General features: G+C 44.7%; 1 protein-coding gene across 2 annotated transcripts in view; it reads left to right on the top strand.

Annotated features, from left to right (window-relative positions):
- Positions 1-16,844, top strand: part of vsnl1a (visinin-like 1a) — a gene marked incomplete at both ends in the record, with an annotated part of 28,003 nt that extends 11,159 nt beyond the window's left edge. The window contains 2 exons of one of the 2 annotated variants that reach the window (XM_080514416.1): positions 16,206-16,421; positions 16,647-16,844. In XM_080514416.1, coding sequence (XP_080370542.1) covers positions 16,206-16,421; positions 16,647-16,844 — 414 coding nt within the window. The remainder of the gene's footprint in view (positions 1-16,205; positions 16,422-16,646) is intronic. The other variant, XM_080514417.1, reaches the window with a different exon arrangement.
- Positions 16,845-20,371: the final 3,527 nt, after the last annotated feature.

Genomic DNA, 20,371 nt, shown 5'->3' with positions numbered 1-20,371 from the left:
GGCGGCGTCCACCGGTGCAGCCAGCGGGAAACGCTCGAATGCTCGATTGCATTTCACAAGAAAGGACGGCAACTTGCAATACTTGCGAAGTGGACGTTCCGTCAAAGGGAGGAAACGCGACCGGTGTGCAGGAACGTCGGGATGGAATCATAAAAACCGTATTCCAATCCCAATTTCTGAGTTTATTCACTGTCGTTGACCTTCATTTGTTATTCTCTTATATTCGTTTCTGCAGCAACGACTCCTCAAAAAGACACATCAGTCAGAAAAAGAAGGAAAAATCTGCTGCGTGGAGATTTATAGTTTTAACTGATTTCCTTTTTTTAAAGTTACAGCGTACAATTGTAACTAACAGGTACGACAGTTGCTGGCCTACATTGAGCCGAATCAGCTGACTCGCTCCCTTTTTTTATTACCTTCCTGAACGTTTTGGTTTTTGTCTGTTTCTTTATTGTTTTGTATGTATTTTACCAACTTTTTGCAAAAAAAAAAGAAAAAAAAAGTACTCACTCGAATTGCATGAAATCTTCAGTGATGATTTGTCATCACGGCTAATCGTTTCCGAATAAACCCCCAAAAACTGTGAAAGAAAATTTGCCGTGTCTGTTGCCATGGAGACGCTACCTGCCCAGTGTTTCCCACAATGATGTCGCCACTTGACCCACCTGGTTGGCGTCGATGTGAGCTAACGGCTATCATGCTAAGCTATGCTAACTGGGTTCCGCAAACAAATCTGCGCTCCACCGAGTGTAGCTCTAGTTGTTTACGTAATCTTGCCACGAGTATTTTAATTTAACTCTTGCATCTGATGTGCTCTGAAGGATTTGTGCCAATACACTACTTTTGTACTTTGTAATAACTATAAATCCGCAGACCGTTGTGCTAATAGCATCAGGGAATCTGACTTCAGGACCCCAAACGCTGAAAATCACGCAAAAAATCCGGCGAAGGTCTCCGTGTGGATTTGAGTCGGACCTTACGATCGACCCGGGTCGCCTTGCATCTATCGGTCAGGGCTCTGTGTAAATAAAATGAGCCTGGTTAATCAGTGGCACAGCCCTCCTCTTTCCAGCCTGCTGTGCTTTGGAGTAGGATATTATTAGGTTAGGAGCCTGGCGTTTCCCTTTCTTTCTCCCTTGTTCCTCTTATCTCGCCGCTAATTCTTGCCCTCCTAATCTCTCCGTCTTTGTGTTCTGCTCTGTAATTGTTCCCCGCTGCTGCACTCAAAGTCAATATCTTGTCTTAGCACTCTGGTCTTTTGTGATCAAAAAGTACCGGCCGGTCTGCTGACATACACAGGAATAGTTCTACCAAAAAAAAAAGAAAAAAAAAAGAAGAAGAATTCTCATTTGCCTTCTGGTTCGAGACAGATGAGAAGATTGATGCCACGGCGGCGTCTATTTTGAGTTCCGAGTGGGAACTGTTTCAAGGCCGACCGCGGACTTCCTGGAAACTGTTCAAGATTAGGGAATGGAGTTTGAAAGTGCAAGTGAAGCAGATTTCAATAAAGTTTGGACAAAGCCTCCAAGCTCATATCGGGACAAGGACCGACGGTGCAAAGCCGCCAGAGACTCGTCCGTCTCGCCAACCAGCGAAGCGATTCAACCAAGCGTATTTCACGAAAGTGTATCTTTCATCCTTGAAGGAAACAGGGTTCGATTAATGGGATTAAGCCAAAAGGTTCAATGATATTTCCACTTATTTGAGGTTGTTTGATTCCTGCTGTTGTCTTGCGGTGTTCCGCAGGAAGCAGCACTGGGGCCACTCTTATTGTAGGACTGATTTCAGAAGGTTTACGGTTCGCAAAATGGGTGTTTTTTTGCCAGATTCCTCTCTTGACAAGCGCTGTGCTTCACTTCAGAATTACTTAACAGTTAATTCCTATTCAAACGCACATCCATCCATCCATCCATCCATCCATCCATCCATCCATCCATATTTAATTTCTCTCCAAATGTCTTCTCTTTGTGCTGCTGGACGTGAGCATGAACTCGTCCTTCTTAAAGACTTGGGTCTTTTTTTTTTTTTAACAAATTAAAGGCCTCTTTTACCTGAGGCAGCCTCACAGCCTGATGATACCTCTGCCATGCCTTAGACAGGATGTTGTTTTTGTTTTTGTTACCTTCGCCAACTAAAGTTGGGCAAGAATGGGTTTTTTCTGCTTATGTACATTGATTGATTGATTGTATGTATTTTACCAACTTTTCGAAAAAAACTACTCACCCAAATTACACGAAATATTCAGGGATGATTTGTCATAACCCAAAGAACAATCCGTTAGATTTTGGGATTTTACCGCCTCACCATTTCAGAATAAATCCCCCCAAAAAACCGTGAAAAAAAATGCCCATACAAAGCGGATGAGAGAGGCACCTCATGGAGGAGATTGGCATCTGTTGCCATGGAGACGCTCCCTGCTCAGTGATGTCGCTACGTGACAGGCTATTGAGCGTTGATGTGAGCTAACGGCTATCATGCTAGCGACGCTAACTCGGGGAACAGTCAAACAGATGTGGGTGTGGCTAAGGCCTGCGCTCTACCGAGTGTGGTTCTATATTGATTTTGGTTTATTTTGATGATGGCATCATGTTGCCTGCCTTGCTGCATTCACATTAGTACGGTTGGGCTAGCTGCTTAGCGATAGCCTTCCCTGTAGCCGGTCCAATCAGCAAGACGTCCCCAAGAGCAAATCCATCCTCTGAAACAGACGACAGGCGGTGGAAGAGAAGTCGCGCTGTGTCATAATTGCATCCGTACGATTGCAGCGGTCTGATAAACACATCAGTAAAGTTGCGTGAATCCATTTGTGGCTGCGCGGCGAGTTGTTTCTTAATCGGCGGCATCTGAGAGTCATACCCCCCCCCCCCCGGGTGCAACGCGCCAGATAATGTCGACACCAGATTCCCAAAACCAAGTTACACAGATTGTCTTTCCAAATGCAATCGATGAAAAAAAAAAGAAAAAAGAAAACAAACCCCATTTAATTACGGAGCCTAATCCGAGTGACGCAGCTGCGACTGACGGGACCATGAGGTTTCCGTTTGACGCAGGATGACTCTTTCATTCCTTTGCAAAGAAAGAAAAGAGCAGCATCACTAATATACATCTATATGTGTGTGTATATATATATATATAGCAGCTACAGTAATAACTGATAAGGTTTCAGTTCAGCAGGTGATTGACGGAGCTGAGAAACAAATCAGAGCAGCACTTTACGACGCAGTAAAACAGAAGACCTTAGCAGTTTTTTTTTCCCACGCGGTGGAAAGTTGAGACGCTCGATCATTCATAATGCAGTGGCAATTTATACTTGTCATCTTCGCTAACGAGTTTCCCGGCGAGTGACGTACGGTGGAGGAATATGAATTAGAACAGTGTTTTTCAACCTTTTTTTGAGCCAAGGAACACTTTTTTCTTTGGAAAACTCTGGAGTCACACCACCACCACCCGGGAATGTGAAAATGTGAAACTCTGTAGCCTCTATTAACAATATAAAGTCTTTCTCATCAAAGTTTTATCAACAGGAATCCAGTAAATCCAGAAAGCAAGGACTTTTTTTTAATAGTGCCTCCCTCAGTGTGAAACCTGGACCTGATGGATGAAGAGCTGAGATCCTGGTTTTCAAAAACTTCTCCATCACTGTCACTGACACAGTACTTTGATACAAGATGGTAGCAGGAGGTGGAGATGAACCACACTGACGTCTGTCACTTTACATTTCACCGGCAAAGTTCTGTGCTGCCCTCTAGTGGTGAAGAGTATTTATACATGATTACTCTGCAACACACTGTGAGAGCAAAGGTTTTTCTAGAAAAAAATGTGAAATGTGATAATTTCCCACGGCTCACCTGACGAGATCTGGAGGAAACACCAGTGTGCCGCGGCGCCGTGGTTGAAAAACCCTGAATTAGGGTGACGATGCCAGTGTTAAATTACGTCGGTAGGGAGGCAGCAGTGAGGGATGTCCCTTTCTGAGAACTGACCTATTGGAAGACAGGAGGCGCCAAAGCCAAATAAGAGAGACAGATGATGAACGCAAAAGCAAAATGGCGGCACTGAACCTGTGTCGCCATTATCAAGTAAACAGACGCAAGCAGGACGAGAAGAAAAGTGAGTTTGTGCTCAACAGACCGGTTCCCCCTCAGGCCAACAGGCGCCAGAGAGCAGGTCGGCTTCGCACCGCGAACCTGAGAGACGCAAACAAACAGGAAGCCGCTGTTGGTATCGTTCCTATCAAAATAAAGTACGACGCAAAGGTGCGAAAATAACCGTTACGAACACGAGCGTCGGACAACAACCATGTTATCAGGCAGTATAAACACTGAATCACAGGTGTGGTATGGAATGAATTATGATGCTGGTGTCAAATTACAAACGTTAAACAAGAGGTTTTCTTGAAGAGAGGTGCGTAAATACACCACACGCACACGCACACGCACACGCACACACACACACACACACACACACACACACACACACACACACACACACACACACACACACACACACACGAGCCCAGACATGACTGAGCAGTCATGAATAATGAATTCCCGCTGCAGGAGGAAACCCGAGGAGGTTTGATGAGTCATGAAAATGTAAGTAATGAAGGCGCGGCGGCAGACGGGCGGGGGAGGGGCCAAGTTTGCGTCGTCATTGTGCGTCGTTTCCTTGCCGTCTCACGCCGGCATCGTCTTTATTCCCTCGACTCTTCTTTCTTCTCTCATCCTGCCGGACCGACTTCTGTTTCTCGTCTTTTTAACCCTCGATGAGCCAGGATAGGATATCTGGCTAATTCTTTTTTAGTGCAAGATTGGTTGCAGGGAAGCGAGCATTTCGAGTGTTGGTAGAACGGTATGGACTCGCTGGAACCAGCAGATGGCGGTAGTGTCAGTTCCAACGCAAGTGAAGAAGAAGAGCGAGAAGGGAAAACGTCATCAGGGACGGAAAAAAGCTCCTGATACGAGAAGGAGGGAAACGGTCATCAGGGATGAAGGGAGCGGTGGGAAACCATGTGGCGCTAGTGCAACTTCATGGAGGCAAACTGCCATTAAACCCAAAAGAAGAAGAAGAAGCGGCAGCTTTTGTAGTATTTTTTGCAAATTTATGAAAATATCGTGAGAATTGTGCATCATAATAGTCATAATATCATTTCTATCAGTGCACCTCATTGATGCATTTCACTTCAAAATATGACGACAACATGCAACAGCACATCTAGTAAGTCATAATTAGGATATAATGACAGACTCTATTCCGATAAAATAATAATTTTAAATAAGACATGAGACTTAATGGTAACATGAGACTGAAAGGTACATTAATAAGTGGCTATAAGGGCTGAACGCTGAGCGAGCAGCTGCGTATTGACGCAGGTCTGGACAACATCAGTGGTGGGAAGCATAACGTGATGAAATCCTCCACCTCTCTCTCCCTCTCTTTCTCCGAGTTGCGTCAGGAAGAGTGGGGTGGGGGGTGGGGGGGGGATGGGGGCACCACCGGTCCACCTGCCAGACTGCAGTGAGTCAGCCTCCGCTGCCTGACCCCCCCCCCCCCCCCCCCCCTCGGCTACGTCACTGCTTCTCATTTCAAAATGTCAAAATACTCTTTTTTTGTTGTTATTTTTCAAGCAGCACAAACATGTGGGTCAGCGCAATGAGGTTTTTTTTTTCTTTTTCTTGAAAAGGAAATTATGAACAAACAACAAAATGGAGAGTAAAACCATCAAAACATTTTATGAAAGGGATTATGGGATGTTATTTCTTTTTCTCTTTCATTTTTTTGTGTTTCTGCTATTAATTGATCACCCTGCTAATTGTTATTATGATAAAACAGAACATTTATTTATTTATTGGTCTGATTATTTACTGTTTTGTATGCATGTATTTTACCAATTTTCACAAAAACTATTAACCCAAATTGCATAAAATCTTCAGGGAGGATTTGTCATCATCCAAGGACCAAACAAATAGATTTTGGGACGTTAACTGTAAACCGTTTCAGAATAAATCCCCCCAAAAAACTGCAAAAAAATGTCCCATACAAAGCGGATGAGAGAGGCTCCTCATGGAGATCAGCGTCTGTTGCCATGGAGACGCTCCCTGCTCAGCGTTTCACAGAGCGGTGTAGCTACCATGAGCTAACGGCTAACATGCTAGCAATGCTAACTCGGTTCTGCGCTCTACCGAGGCCTGCGCTCTACCGAGTGTAGCTCTAGATTTGTTTAAGTGTACCTGGAGTGTGGGAGTTGTTTTAGGGGGTAAAGCAAACAGTAAATGCGAGTAGATGCTAACAAGTACTTACATCAAGCTCCTTTTTTTGTTGCTAAATTGTCATTTCAAGTTGTCCTTGCTCTCTCCAAACCATAATTCTTTTTAATGCAAGATTGGTTGCAGGGAAGGGAGCATTTCGAGTGTTGGTAGAACGGTATGGACTCGCTGGAACCAGCAGATGGCGGTAGTGTAAGTTCCAACCCAAGTGAAGAAGAAGAGCGAGAAGGGAAAACGTCATCAGGGACGGAAAAAAGCTCCTGATACGAGAAGGAGGGAAACGGTCATCAGGGATGAAGGGAGCGGTGGGAAACCATGTAGATGGCGAGAACCAGCAGATGGCGCTAGTGCAACTTCATGGATGCAAACTGCCATTAAACCCAAAAGAAGAAGAAGAAGCAGCAGCTTTTGTAGTGTTTCATACATTTTTACAAATGTATGAAAATATCGTGAGAATTGTGCTCCAGGAATCAACGGACGGTCAAAGGGACTCAAGTCCCTCGTTGTCCTGCACACCGCTGACAGTGGGAGACGTCTCGCCGTGAGCACGGCCGGACGTCGAACAAAGTGCGGCGGCGGCGGCGGCGCCGTCTTTCTCTGCGTTCGCCGGAACACGGAGGCCTTTTAAACGATCCCGCTGGAGCTTCATGAAAACAAGCCCACGCTGACTCCTTCTCACTCAAGAGCAGATTTGCTCAAAGGAAAATAAATAAATAAATAACTGTAATCCTCAAGATTGCAGTCCCGTTCGACTTGGCAACACCCGTGGTTGCCGTGGAAACGACAAGTGTGGATTAAAGCTGCCGGAGCAGTTTTGTCACACAGACGGCAGAGGAGACGCTGACGGAGGAGGACGAGGGGCTGCAGGTGGAGGCTACTCAGCAAACAGGCCTGAAACCTGGGTGGGGGGGGGGGGGGGGGGGGGGGGGCGAGAATGAATAAATAAATCCTCAGCTGCAATTTTCCAATAACAGCGAGAGTCGTTCCCAATTTTGTTGTTCAGTGAAGATCACAGTGTTTTAGTAACACAGCAAAACAGGATACAGACCTCGGGAACTGTTTACCAAAATAAATGTGCGTTTTCACATGAAATTGCTGTTGTGTTAAAAAAAAAAAAAGGCCCCGATTAAGGTAATGGTTGTGACCAAAAGAGCCATTTTCACGACTTCCCAACCACTAAAACATGTAAATTCTCTGAAATGGGACAAAATAAAACCTCTTGAGAAATAACTGCCGTTCAAGCAAAAATGTACGTTGCATTTATAAAGAGTCACAGGAACAACTAAGGGACATTTTATTGCATTTTTCGCTCTTGTGACCACTTAAGTTCAGAGATTGTTTTATTTTTTTAATGGATTTTCTTGCTTGAGCAATTGCATGCATCTTGGTTATTTTAGTCGCTTCATCTATTTAACTATTTGGAACTGCTGTGCGCTTCCGCGCGGTTTTAGCAGTTTTAGCTATGCAAAAATTTTACTTTTTTTTTTTTTTACTAATATAAAAAAAAAATTTATAATTTTTTTTTCCATTTTTAATGTTTTTTTTAACCTTACCTCTCTTTTCATTATTATTATTATTATTATTATAATTATTATTTCATTTTTAAATGTTATTATTATTTCCTCTTTAGCTATTTTTTTCTTTTCCTCTGGACTAGCAATTTTAATCATTTTAGGTTTCTTTTTTTTTTAAATGTTGTCTTTGATTGAAATTATTATTTGAATAGTTTTAGCTATTTTATTGATTTTTCAGCACTTCCAGCGATCCTACTATTTTACTTTATTTAGTTATTTTTGTGTGTAAATTAGACCTTTTTTTTTTTCTTTTTTTTTAGAAAATCAGCGTGGCATGCAAACGAAATAGAAATCCAAGCGAAATAGTTATTTGCAAATGATTTCCTGGCAATATGAGGGAGCGGAAGAGACACACGACTGGACTCGTGGACTAAAATGGAGTTTTGAGACGGAGTTGGCAATTATATTCAGAGGAGAGTCGAGGGCGAGCGAATGCATAACGCCAATGAGTGGGAATCTCGAACAATGCTTTAAAAACACGTGCGTGTGTGTGTGTGTGTGTGTGTGTGTGTGTGTGCCGTATCCGTGGAGACCCTGGAGGCTTGGACGCCATAGCAGCTACAGATTTGTGCTGGCTGAGTTTCTGCAGCATCCTGGCATGTCGCTGTGGGTTTATGTAAGAGCGCAGGCTGACGCTGTCGCCTCCAACACACACGCACACACACACACACACACACACAGACACACACACACACACACAGTAAATGCCCCACGATGGATTATGCATGTATTCCCTCTCCTTCTCCCTCTGCAGCCTTTTTGCATTCGGCTCGATGAACTCGCCATCCGCTCTGCCGAGGTGAAGCTAAACAGCCATGTGTGCGGTGACGGCCAGTCCCGTCCTGTTCGTGACCCCCCCCCCCCCCCCCCCCTCCACCCCCCCCACAAAAAAAATAGGCTTGACTGGATCTGACAGCGCGAGAAACAAGCGACTCGTGAAGCATGAGGCATTATTTACACGGCGCTCTGGTTCCTCGGTGGATCGACGCAGTCGGGGGAAAAAAAAAAAAACCAGTCGGAGCCACGGCTTCATTGTTTTGTTTTTTTTTCTCGAACGGTAAAAGCTTTGAGGGCGAATCCCAGTCCCGGGCTGACCTCCACAACCTGCGCTCCTACGCCGGGAAGATAAGTGGCCAGTGGCGAATCGGCCGGCGTTGATGGAAACACGGGCGGAGTTCCCGAGGGGCTCCGGCAGCAACACGCCACCGTGTGGGGAAGCTGTGATTGGATAAGAAATACCGAGGATGTTGAGGAATATATGTCTCTTACATGTATAAGTCACATGTAGAGTATTTTACGTTCTCACTGCTTTGGAAAGGAAAACCATCCTTTGTCTCTGCGCTGTTTTCCTGCATCACGATGGCCTTTTCCCATCCCGACTCGTCGGCCGTGGTAAAGTGAGCGCGAGCACAGGAAGTGTGTGTGTGTGTGTGTGTGTGTGTGTGTGTGTGTGTGTGTGTGTGTGTAAGCAGCAGAGAGAGATGGACCTGCAATCAGGCCCAATCAGGGAGGAGCTGAGGAACAAACGCCAGAGCAGAGCATGGCGGGAGTCCAGATCAGGAATTATGGGACAGTGAGTGAAGAGTCCCTTTATTCTCTAGAACAGTGTTTCTCAACCTTTTTGAGCCAAGACACACTTTTTTCTTTGGAAAAACTCTGGAGTCACACCGCCACACAAAAATGTTAAAAAGTTAAACTGTGTAGCCTCTATTAACAATATAAAGTCTTTCTCATCAAAGTTTTATCAACAGGAATCCAGTAAATCCAGAAAGCAAGGACTTTTTTTAATAGTGCCTCCCTCAGTGTGAAACCTGGACCTGATGGATGAAGAGCTGAGATCCTGGTTTTCAAAAACTTCTCCATCACTGTCACTGACACAGTACTTTGATACAAGATGGTAGCAGGAGGTGGAGATGAACCACACTGACGTCTGTCACTTTACATTTCACCGGCAAAGTTCTGTGCTGCCCTCTAGTGGTGAAGAGTATTTATACATGATGACTCTGCAGCACACTGTGAGAGCAAAGGTTTTTTTTTTAGAAGAAAACGTGAAATGTGATAATTTCCCACAGCTCACCTGACGAGATCTGGAGGAAACACCAGTGTGGTTGAAAAACACTGATCTAGGGAACAATATTACTTTAACACTTTTAGCCAAATAAGATATCGTGGGGAAATTGAGGGTTTCTGTTATTGACCTGTAAATGATGCTGCGCTGCGTTCTGTTGTGTGAGAAGTGATCTGGATGTCGGTTGTTCAGTCGGTTTCTCGCTCGGTGACACCATGGCGCCTCCGTCGACCAGCAGGCGTCCCGACGGGGACTTCCTTCACCCGATCGCTTACATTTACAAAACTCTCCATATTCACGTAATCCAGTTACACGGACGCTCTGCAGCAGAATGGGCGCCTAGCGGAAGACGTACATCTCCGCGGCGTTGGAATCGCGACGCCGGCGAGCTCATCACCGGGAGCGCTTGAGCTGCAAGACGTCCGTCCAGCTTAGTCGTAATCTGGAGAGCTGGCGGCACCGACGAGAGCGCCGGACTGATCGAACGACTTTTATTCCTGGGTGTGTGTGTGTGTGTGTGTGTGTGTGTGTGTGTGTGTGTGTGTGTGTGTGTGTGTGTGTGTGTGTGTGTGTGTGTTGGAAGTCTCGAGCTCGTTGACGCGTTACTGGTGCAGTTCTGCAGCGTTTGGAGCTGCATCTTGTCGTCCGTTGCTCTCTCACACTCTCCGCCTGTCTTTTCTTTTAAAAAAAAAAGAAGAAGAAGAAGAAGAAAATTCTTCGTTTCTTTCTCCCTCTCTGGCTTTTCCTTCACCCGTTTTCTGGATCGGCACCAGGACCAGCTTGTGGGATGATTATGACGGCTTTAATGTTCCATTTACCAGCAGCTGGTTGCTGCGTGTGTGTGTGTGTGTGTGTGTGTGTGTGTGTGTGTGTGTGTGTGTGTGTGTGTGTGTGTGTGTGTGTGTGTGTGTGTGTGTGTGTGTGTGTGTGTGTGTGTGTGTGTGAGAGAGCGTTGCAATCGGTGAACACACTCACATTGTCGAGGTTTTTTACTCCTTCGCGAAGAAAATCTTCACATTTCGAGATTAAAGCATAAAACGGTCATAATATGCAGAATTCACTTCTAGAAGGTTCTCCAGCAGAACGAATCGTCTCCACATCTGGAACGACGCCCCAGAGGTGAAGGAAGTGTGTCCTCTCTCTCTCTCTCTTTTTTTTTTAAAAAGTGTGTTGCTCCAAGCAGCCAATCAGAAATCAAACCCTATATAGTGTCACCGGGGGTTTTAGCCAATCACAATCAAGGTAGGCTCCTCCCTTCCTCTGACTCCTCCCACAATCAGGCAGCTCTGCTCTGGCACATGGCGCCACGAGAGGAAGTACTTCCTTCCTCTTCCCAAATATGGGCGTGTGTGTGGGGGCGGAGCCAGTCCAGCTCACACAGACACAGCAGATTCCGAGCGTTTTCAGAACTTCCACTTTCGAAGTCGTTTTTTCAGCTTCGACCACAGTTTTCGTCTAAAACGTGGGAGGTTGGATGTGGGTGGAGGTTGGATGTGGGTGTAGGGAAGGCCAAGACTTAATGGAAACGTTAACAGCTTGTAAATGTCCGTCGCTGCGACGGCGGAGGAATCGCCGGCTTCCAGTCCCGACTGGGTCGCTTCACTGGTTTTCCACATTAATTTGCCGAGGCCGGAGATTTGATTGGCGGCAGCCGCAGTTGCATAACGACCTGAAGCGGTTCCTCCTCTGCTCGGCTGCAGTTTGTAGCTCAGATGACATTGACACGGTCCGTCGTTCATCACGGCGTTTGTTCTACGTCGTGGATGTGTGTGTATTTGCGCCAGGCTTTGCTGCGGCGCCCACACTTTATAACCCAACGCAATCTGAGTCGATAGCTTAACTTTGGAGAGAATCTGTTACAGCTACTCAGAGACAAGTGTGTTAAGTTTCGTCTTTATTCGATGATGTGCGACTCTAATGGACGTATAAATATATGAAGTGGGAAACGGGAGGGATCCTGCATCTCGCCTTTCCTCATTCTGCTCTCAAAGTTTGAACGCGTCTCCCTTCGTCTCCAGCGTCTCGCTGCAGTCTGACGGCTTCGCCACTGCAGCACAATTCACAGACTCGGCTTTTTACGACGTGAAGCGACTCCCGCTGCCTCCTCCTCTGTGTTTCTCTCTCCCCCCCCCCCCCCCCCCCCTTATTAAAACACACCGCCTCGACGATAAGCGAAGGAAAGCAAAGCGCTGTGGTAAAAGCAGGAGCTGAGACGCATAAGCAGCCTCTGCAGTGGAAAGTGTGGAACGGCGCCCCCTGCTGGGCTCCGCCAGCGCCTCCCTGCCCTGATGGCAGCTGCTCAGTCAGGTGGGGGCGATCATGTGACCATCCCCGTGAGAGGAATGCTTCGGAAACTGTTCTTTCTCAGTGCAGGAAGAGCGAGAACAGCCGGCTCTGCACTTTCCCAGAAGCTGCTTCACATCCTGAAGTCACGGTTTTTCATCTCGTTGAATTTCAACGAGCGGTGAAACGTGGATCACGTGACGGTCCGGAACCGTCCGGAACAGTCCAGAACAGTCCAGAACCGTCCAGAACCTTGATCTTTGGAACATCACGTCGCATTTCTGCATCTTTTAGCTCGTCGTTTATAGGGACTGAATTACTTCAAATCACATTTTACTGCATCGGTAACACGTCTTGATGTTTTTTTTAAAGTGGAGATTTGAAATATTGGCTGTTAACCGCAACCTAACTAAACCCTAACTTAACCCTAACCTGACCCTAACTAAACCCTAACCTTACCTAACTAAATCCTAACCTTACCTAACTAAACCCTAACCTAACTAAACCCTAACCTAACCTAACTAAACCCTAATCTAACCCAAACCCTAACCTAACCCTAAACCCAAACCTAACTAAACCCTAACCCTAACCTAGCTAAATCCTAACCTAACTAAACCCTAACCTAACCCTAACCCAACCCTAACCCTAACCTAACTAAACCCTAACTTAACCCTAACCCTAACCCTAAACCATAACCTAACTAAATCCCAACCTAACTAAACCCTAACTTAACCCTAACCCTAAACCATAACCTAACTAAATCCTAACCCAACTAAACCCTAACCCAACCCTAACCTAACCTAACTAAATCCTAACCCAACTAAACCCTAACCCAACCCTAACCTAACCTAACTAAATCCTAACCCAACTAAACCCTAACCTAACTAAACCCTAACCTAACTAAACTCTAACCGAACCTAACTAAACCCTAACCTAACTAAACCCTAACCTAACCCTAACCTAACTAAACTCTAACCTAACCTAACCCTAACACCCCATAGACCACAGTTTAATTTAAAACATGTTAAAAGCCATATAAACCTGCTGTACGTCATGTTAAATCCTCCCTGGTGGATTTGAGGAACTATTAATGGCAAAATGTTGCTCTGTTGTTATTAGACTCTGACAAACGAATCATTTTTGTTCACGTCGAGGTGAGATTGTTGCACTAACTGTGGGTTTCTTCGGTGGCGGGAAGCGTTGAAAGGCAGCGTCAACAAAAAAGCTTCACGGCTGCAGGAAAAGCCAGAAAACGAATTGATGCGACGCGGCTCCGCTTCTCGCCGTTCACTTCTGCAAATGTCAGGAGACGAAGAAATGCCTTGACATTTGCAGCGAGGAGGAAAATAGACGACTTGTTTCATTGCGAGCGAACCGAACGGGGGTAAGACGAGGTTCTCCGTGGCGCCGCGGCGAGGTTACGTTTATTCAGTTTTCCTCAGACGCCACAACGTCCTGGAATATCTCCCCGGGTCGCTCCCCTCCTCGGTTGGCGATGCTCGTCCTCGCTCGGCTTGGATTACCCACCGGCATTTTTTTTACACCAGGGAGGTCAAGTGGAAGGTCGCGTCTAATGAATCGCTCGGCTTGTCGCTGCCGCCCCGCGGGGTTCAGCGCTCGACTGTAGATGACGACTGCAGCCCTCCGCGGACTTACTGCGTTAACCTTCCGACCCGGCGAGGAGCCTGGCGCTGGAGCCAGAACCTCCACAACTCACTGCTTCAAGTGTAAAATAAAACGACGGATAGGTGATATAACAACCAGGAAGCTATTGTTTTACAACTGCAACATTTTGAAAAGCCCCAAGCTTTTTTTCTCCACATGGCACCATAGAAATGACTCAAAATCATCCAGTACATATGCCAGGCCTGTAGGTGGCGCTGTGCCTCCGAGGAGAAGAATCGGAGAATGGGAAAACCCGGAAATACAAGATATCAGCTTATTAGAACGAATAGTGTCGGCAGCTTCTGCAGCACGATGTGGAGCGTTTTCAAACTCCTGCACACTGGAACTGCTTTAAAAACTAAAAGTGTTCAGGCGCCTTGAAAGGCGTCGACGATCGGACAAAAAAAAAAAACGACGCGGTTACATGAAACGGCGCTGCCGTGTGGTCACGGCTTTAGTTCCACTAACTCAGTGTTTTTCAACCACACTGGTGTTTCCTCTAGATCTCGTCAGGTGAGTCGTGGGAAATGATCACATTTCACATTTTTTTCTAAAAAAACCTTTGCTCTCACAGTGTGTTGCAGAGTAATCATGTATAAATACTCTTCACCACTAGAGGGCAGCACAGAACTTTGCCGGTGAAATGTAAAGTGACAGACGTCAGTGTGGTTCATCTCCACCTCCTGCTACCATCTTGTATCAAAGTACTGTGTCAGTGACAGTGATGGAGAAGTTTTTGAAAAGGAAGAATGTGAACCAGGATCTCAGCTCTTCATCCATCAGGTCCAGGTTTCACACTGACGGAGGCACTATTAAAAAAAGTCCTTGCTTTCTGGATTTACTGGATTCCTGTTGATAAAACTTTGATGAGAAAGACTTTATATTGTTAATAGAGGCTACAGAGTTTCACATTTTAACATTTTCATGTGGTGGAGGTGTGCCTCCAGATGTTTCCAAAGAAAAAAGTGTGTCTTGGCTCAAGAAGGTTGAAAAACACTGGATTAACTGGTGCTGCTGAGTTGTTTTAGTTAATGGAACCAGGAGAATGTTTGTTATTGTCCACCTCCTGGTACGTCACGATGGTACAGTCTGGCGCCCGACAAGTCAGGTATATTTGACAAATTATAATAATAATACTTTTATAATAATAATGCGCCTTTCTGGGCAGTCAAGGACACCTCACAATTGGTTAATTTGCATTAAAACAATAAAAACAACAGTAAAACAGCACAGACACAGGGCAATTGATCTCAGCGGGAAGATGCCATTTTGAACGGATGAGTTTTGAGTTTGTTTTTTGAAATGGGGAAAGGAGTCCAGGTTTCTTAATTGAGGAGGCGGTGAGTTCCAGAGTCAATCTGTTTTGTTTAGTTTTTTTATTTTAGAAATGTACAGTCGTAGCGGGCGTGCGGCCTTCTGCAGTGAGTCACACTGACCTGGAGGACCAGGGTCACGTCTCTCGGAGGGAAACCAGATGGTTTGTGACTCTGACCTTCCCGTGCAGAGACCCGAGGGAAAGAGCAGCTTCCCCTCGAGGGCAGTGTTTTTCAACCTTTTTTTTGAACCAAGGCACACTTTTTTCTTCGGAAAAATCTGGAGGCACACCTCCACCCGGAAATGTTAACAATTTAAAACTCTGTAGCCTCTATTAACAATATAAAGTCATCATCGTCACTTCAAACCCAGTGATTGATGAAGAAGACACAGAAGGTGGTTCTGCCATCGGTGACCCCGTCTGGAACATGTTTGAGGAAGCAGAAGACGCTTCGTCCTCCATTCGTCCTCGTCTCCTCGCCTTAGCAGCCGCCACTTTTCACCTTTGAGGCTCCTGACTTTTGGCAGAACGACCGGCTTCCTGGATCCAACACGTCCAAGAGCTTTTCTGACTGAATCACCGAAGATGAGTCCAGGTGTTACTTGATCGTCTACTAGCTGCGCGAGCTAACGGCTAGCTGCTCCCGCCGCCCGTGCTCCTTTCCTCCTCTCTCGGTCTCTTCCAGGCTCAATCTTTCATCAAGGCTCATAAAACGCCGACTATAACTTCAAAACACTGTAAAAACTTGGATATTTAAGGGGAAACAAGCCGATATAAACACAACAGATGGAGATCTGCACAACTCGTTACGTCACACATAGGCTCCGCCCACAATGGCCCACGAAGAAGAAGGATTCCCCCGACTTCCTCGGCTGGAGATTCAAAATTCAAATAACTTTGTTATGCGACAACAGTGGTGGGGCAGAGTCGGAGGAACCTTAGAAGTAGAACCGCAACTAGTAGTAGTGTTTTACATTTCACTGGGACTTTAAAACTCACTTCTTTGTCTGTTTTTTTTTGTTGTCTCCTCTCAGTTCTTCCCCTACGGAGACGCGTCCAAGTTCGCCCAGCACGCCTTCAGGACCTTCGACAAGAACAGCGACGGCACCATCGACTTCAGGGAGTTCATCTGCGCGCTGTCCATCACATCGCGGGGCAGCTTCGAGCAGAAGCTCAACTGGGCCTTCAACATGTACGACCTGGACGGGGACGGCAAGATCACGCGGGTGGAGATGCTCGAGATCATCGAGGTGAATAGACGCCGACGGCATCTCGCCGTTAGCGCGCGAGGTGCCCGACCGTTAGCATTTCGTGCATTTGCCGGGCGTCGCTGACTAAAAAGACGCCAACTTTATGTTTGTCCAATCGAAAACGTGTTACGATAGGCGTTTCCGTAAATCAGCGTTTCCGTAAACCCCGTTTCCTTTCCTGCACGCTAACCCACCCCCTCCTCCGCCCTCTGTCTCCCCCTGCAGGCCATCTACAAGATGGTGGGCACGGTGATCATGATGAAGATGAACGAGGACGGCCTGACGCCCCAGCAGAGGGTGGACAAGATTTTCTCCAAGATGGATAAGAACAACGACGACCAGATCTCCCTGGAGGAGTTCAAAGAGGCGGCCAAGAGCGACCCGTCCATCGTATTACTGCTGCAGTGCGACCTCCAGAAATAGGCGGGGGGGGGAGAGGGGGTGTATGGGTGGGGGTGGGTAGGGTGGGGGAGGGGGGGGGGGGGGTGAGGGGCGAGCGGAGCACTCCACCAGCCGCCACGGACTGCACAGAAAGAATTTCATGTTCCATTCGGTTTGCAGCTATTTCCACTGGGGAAAAAGTTAAAAAAAACAAAAAAAAACAAAAAAAAGAAAAAAAAAATAGTAATATATGCTTGGACTTCCTCTCAATGGATCTGCTTCTTGTGTTTGAAACACTCGTGTGCATGAGAATGTTATTTGCTATTAAAAAAAAATGTTTTAAAAAATAAAAAAAGATCTACACACATCATACAAGACGTGGAGACGCGGGACACACACACACACACACACACACACACACACACACACACACACACACACGAACACCTTGCACAAAGTATATATATATCTATATATATCTATATATACATATATATATAAATAGATATAAATATGAATATATTGAAATTATTTAAAAGATCAACTGCCAAAATGTGAAGTGTGCAAAGTATTTTCCAAACGGTTTTCATTCCACACGTCCAAATTGCCGCTGCTCTATTTATCGTTACGAGTTTTACCGACGCTAGCTGTACGTGTGTCATAATACCGTCAAACCGAAAAAAAGAAAAAACAACCAAAAAAAACCCAACAAAATTCCTACGATTAATGTACCTGCCCTCCGACAAGACGCTCTGCTCCGTCCCGTCCATCTGGAATATTTAGCTCCTGTTAAGCGGCGATGAGTCGACCGGCTCCCTTCCTTCCGGGGGGAAAATTACCAAAAAAAAAAAAACATGCTTGTACTGTCAGAACAAAAAAATTTTAATAAATTACTGTAAGTGTAGTTAATTTGCATGCCTTTAGGTTTCTGCCTTAAAAAGAAGACGACTTTTGCATCCTGTAGTCGGACACAGAAAGCCTTATAAGGAGCAGCGGGGGAGGGGGAGGGAAGGGGGAGGAGCCACGTCTCGGGGGAGGGGGGAGGAGGGAAGGGGGAGGAGCCACGTCTCTACGGTCATTTCAAGGGGATGTGAAATTATCTGTGATCCGTCCAGACTTTCTTCTTCTTCTTTTTCTTTTCTTTTCGTCTTTTTTGTTTTTTTTTCCTGTTTTCAAACTGCCTGAGCCGTGGGAGCATGTTTCCTCGTAGAATATCTATGATATATGTTTGCCAAGACCTAAATATCTACCCTCTTCTACCATTTCAAAAAAAATATAATAATTATAAAAAAATAAAAAATAAAAATGCTGACTCATTCTAAATTGCCTGACGATTGATGAAACAAAAATGTAACAAATAAACAAAAAAATTAAAATAAAAAAACAGACCGGAGGCTAGTGAGATCAAACCTTTAAAAAGGAAAAGGAAAATTTAGGGAAAAAAGTCTTTAAAAAAATTTTTAAAAAATTTAAGGTATTCACCCACAGATGGAGCATTTTTATTTATTTATTTATTTATGTATTTATTTAGCCATCACATATCATCTACGAGGACGTTGGGGAGCGTCTCTGGTCTTTTTCTGGAGTTTTTTTTATTTTGAAATGGAAGTAAAAAAAATCAATAAATAAAAAAGCGAGAGTGTGGAGCAGCGAGGGGAGCGGTGAACGGCGTGTCATGACACACTGTACCTGCTAGAGGACAGTCCTTAAAGTAAAGCCATGTGTTTATATAGGTTGGACCCCCACCCACCCACCCCACCCCACCAACCCCACCCACTCCCACCTCCACCCCCTTAACTATCAGTCAAGTCTTTTTGTACTTTTTTACTCCCTTCTCTCACACACTGTATTCGTTCTGATGCACACTGGACGGAGAGAAGCCCAGTAAAGGGCGGTCGCCTCCACGCCAACCGGAGACACAGCACGCCGTCAGACGCGGCCCTGCGATGACGCTCGATTCACCATACCATGTGGTTCGGTACCCCCCCAAACCCCCTCCATCCTCCACCCTCCACCCTCCAAACAGTTCCAACTTCTGTACATGAACACGTCTGGCCACATAATGTTTATAATTATAACTCTGTTACTATTATTATAATTATTATTATTATTATTATTGCTATCAAGATACCAAAATGTAAGCAATGGCAACCGTGTACAAGGATTCTTTTGTAGCATGTATTGTGTCCCTGACGACATGGCTGCACTTCTCCCTGTGTTGTGATTTAATCTAATAAAAGGAACTCTATGGGCGCCGGGGCTCCATCTGATGATTTTAGTCTATTTTCTGAGTCGTATGGAAAAAAAAACAAACAAAATTAAATTAGTGCTTTCAATCGATTAAAAAAAACTGACTAATTAATTGCACAATTTTCTGTAATTAATTGCAGTTAATCGCATTGTTTTTCGATTTAAGACTGAAGCTTGGAATGGATATTGACTCAGGGAAAACCACGGAATTAATGTCGACCCAACACACAGAGACTGTATTTAAATTCAAAGACTTTTTTTTTTTTTTATAACGTCCTTTTAGCTTTGCATGAATATTGTTTCTCTCTCGGATCAGCAAAATAATAAAAACAGAATTTGAATATAGTTTGCAGAAATATACTGTAATATCAACACACACACACACACACACACACACACACACACACACACACAAACAGGAGAAATTAATATTTTACCTGCATGTATTTCCTCCAGTTTCAGCAGTCTGGCTCCTGGTCAGCCAACCTGGCAACCCGCTGCTTTGCTGCAGAATTACGTCTGCGGTCGTTAAATTCAGCTCTACAAACTAAAACTAACTAAACTTTCACTTTCTCAGTCATGTGACTTTTTAAAGTGAAACTTTCTGCCTTAATATCGTTCTATGTGTTATTGTGCTGCTCTGTTGTCACGCTGCACGTGCCGCTCAGGTGAGGGACGAAAAAGAAGACGAAAACCGGAAGTAAACAAACCTGCGTTAAATTACGTAATTTAAAAAAAAATAAGTTAAACGTTTCAAATCAGTTAATTATATTAACACGTTGTGTTTGACAACATTAGAAACACAAATAAATAAAAAATAAAATAAAGTTTTGGGTTGAAACGCTCTTAAATAAAAAAAAAATATTTAAAAACTAGACTTACACTCAGTAGAGCGCAATGTTAGCATATTAGCTCATGTGGATTGCTAAATACGTCACTGTGTGAAACAAGGCATGTTAAAAAAATCCAAATAAAATCTTGCTTTAAATCTTAACGTTTAAGGTCATATCTGCTGAATGCAATATTGTCAGTCTTACAAAACAATAATGAGGTGATTTACAAGATGTAAAATGTTGTAATCTAATAGGTTTTTACATTAAAGACTAGCTGAGATACTTATATATATAGATAGATGAATACTTATACATAAACTTTATTTCTTGGAATAAAAAGTTGTTTTTTGCAGATTTCCTATCAGAAAGATTCATTTAAGAGACACATTCTGCAAAACTGGTGGTAAAAATGTTTTAAAATGTTTTATTCAACTATGGGCAGTTCATGATCTTATTGAATTAAATGTTTTCTAAGCATTTAACCCA

This window comes from Blennius ocellaris (assembly GCF_963422515.1).
Source record: "Blennius ocellaris genome assembly, chromosome: 18".
In the NCBI taxonomy this organism is placed as follows: domain Eukaryota; kingdom Metazoa; phylum Chordata; class Actinopteri; order Blenniiformes; family Blenniidae; genus Blennius; species Blennius ocellaris.
The sequence above is the reverse complement of the archived record's forward strand: the minus strand, read 5'-3'. Positions and strand labels throughout refer to the sequence as shown.